Source organism: Plectropomus leopardus, unplaced genomic scaffold, assembly GCF_008729295.1.
Source record: "Plectropomus leopardus isolate mb unplaced genomic scaffold, YSFRI_Pleo_2.0 unplaced_scaffold17867, whole genome shotgun sequence".
Lineage (NCBI taxonomy): Eukaryota > Metazoa > Chordata > Actinopteri > Perciformes > Serranidae > Plectropomus > Plectropomus leopardus.
In genome coordinates, this window is record NW_024619239.1 from 1 (window position 1) to 2,344 (window position 2,344).

A 2,344-nucleotide genomic window follows, 5' to 3' on the forward strand; every position below is an offset into this window, starting at 1 on the left:
GGGGAGCCTCCATCCTGCGCCTTTACTACCAGCTGAAGTTGTTTAATCTGTTCATAGTCAAAAGACCTCAGTGCATGGATAGCTCCAGTTTCAGTGTTTATGGAGACGTAGGAAGAGGTTGGACTACCGTTGATCTGTGTTTCTTCGAAAAAATACGATATTCTAGCGTTTTGATTCCAGTCAATGTCTTGTGCTGTCACGGAAAATATGGACACCCCCGGGGAATTGTTTTCTGTAACGTGAGCAACGTAGCTTATTTTAGCAAACAATGGGGCGTTATCATTCACATCAGATATTCTCAGACGTAATATTGTTGTGCTTGACAAGGATGGCGATCCCGAATCAGTGGCCCTAACAGTGATGTTATATTCTGGGATAACTTCTCTGTCAAAAGCTGAATCTGTTACTAATGCATAGTAATTAGCTAATGTTGATTTTATTTTAAATGGAAGGCTGCTGTCTGTTGTACAAACAATTTGGCCATTTTGCTCTGAGTCTGCGTCAATCACATTAATTATCGCCACTGTGGTACCCGAGGCAGAATCCTCTGGCACCGGGCTGGAGAATGACATCACATTTATGACAGGGGCATTGTCGTTGACGTCGACAATCTCAATTAGCACTTTACTTGAATCGGTAAGCCCTCCTTGGTCCATAGCTTCAATCATAATCTCATATTTCTTATCTTTTTCATAATCCACTTGCCCTTCAAGTGTTATGATACCCGTAATTTCGTCTAAATTGAATACGTCAGCCAGCTGTTCTTTCATGTTTGAAAATCTATATGTGATGAGACCGTTTGATCCACTGTCCGCATCACTTGCATTAACTGTTGTGATGTAAGTGCCTTTAAATGCATTCTCTGAAACAGTAGCCCTGTAGAGAGACTGGTTAAAAATAGGATGATTATCATTAACATCAAGTACTGTAATGTCTATATTTACTGTACCAGATCGAGGGGGGCTCCCGCCATCAACAGCAATGAGCTTCAGTGATATTCGTGGCTCGCTTTCTCTATCTAAGGGTTTTTGTAAAATCATCTCGGCATATTTTCTACCATCTGGACTTGAATGCTGTTTCAAACCAAATACGTCATTGCTAGTCAGTATGTATGTCTGCAGACCGTTACTGCCTACATCTGCGTCTTCAGCACTGGCTAACAAAAACCGTGATCCGAGTGTGGCAGATTCACTTATTTCAAATTTAATGTCATCCTTTCTGAACGTCGGAGAATTGTCATTTATGTCAGTTATTTCCACTGTAACTTGGTGCAATTCCATAGGATTTTCTAAAATCACCTCAAAGCTGAAGCTGCACGGTGTTACATCTCCACAAAGCTGCTCTCGGTCTATTCTCTCGTTCACGACTAAAACGCCTTTGTCTGTCTTCAGCTCGGTGTAATGGATGCTTTGTCTGGTCACGATACGGGCCCTACCGGAACGAAGCCTTTGCACATCCAAACCAAGGTCCTGAGCCACGTTACCAATAAGTGATCCCTTCTTCAGCTCCTCGGGAATTGTGTACCTGATTTGGCCACACACGATATGACTGAGACACCAAAGGAACAACAGAAACTGCCATACTGGCCTGCAATACAAGCGCCTTTTTTCGCTATGAGATTTTTCAAACGCCATTGCATAAATAAGAAAAGGGGATACCAACAATGTGCTGCATATAATCCAAGGAGAACAAAAAAAAATGACTTGATCAAGTAATCCTTTGATTGTTAAGTACTCTCTCCGAATGAAATCGCGCTCGTCGTCCTGCGTATGAAGCACGGTCTGTCCTCTCTCCTGGCTAAAATGAAAAATGAGGGCTCTGCCTCCACTGAATCATCTCCGAGCACTTGTTTCGCTGACCAACAGCGTCCCTTACTGTCCAAAGCATGAATATAATGAACACAGATAGAAAAGAAAAATGAATTCGCCAAGAACTTTGGTATAGAAGAGCTAGAAATTTAGGTGAAAATGACAACGTTGTAATATGTTCATATTAAACACATCCAAAACGATGTTAAAATTGTGGTGTCATTTTTTAATCAAAATTATTAACTGTCATCAATAATACCAGAGGCTTTGAAATCCCTGGATTTGCATCAACATATATTCGACCCCAAAATTGTGAAAATGGATCTGTAATAATTCTGGTAAACGTTGACACTGAGTACACACACTGTAAATTAACTGTGAATTTCCACTGGTGAATTAAGCAACATTTTTCATGAAGCATTTACCCCTCAGGGAGTGGAGCTGCAGGGAGTGGAGCTGTCCGGCAGTTTCAGTTCTGATAATGCCTAACGTGTTACCAAATACACAAATACACGTTGGCACCCACTCTAGAGGAA

At 41.4% G+C, this 2,344-nt stretch overlaps 1 protein-coding gene across 1 annotated transcript; it reads right to left on the minus strand.

Annotated features, from left to right (window-relative positions):
- Nucleotides 1-7: 7 nt before the first annotated feature.
- LOC121964952 (protocadherin gamma-A1-like) lies at nt 8-1,774 on the minus strand (the record flags this gene model as incomplete). Its single annotated transcript, XM_042515123.1, has 1 exon — nt 8-1,774. A coding segment is annotated over exon 1 (1,627 nt), but the record flags the coding sequence as incomplete, so codon positions are not given.
- Nucleotides 1,775-2,344: the final 570 nt, after the last annotated feature.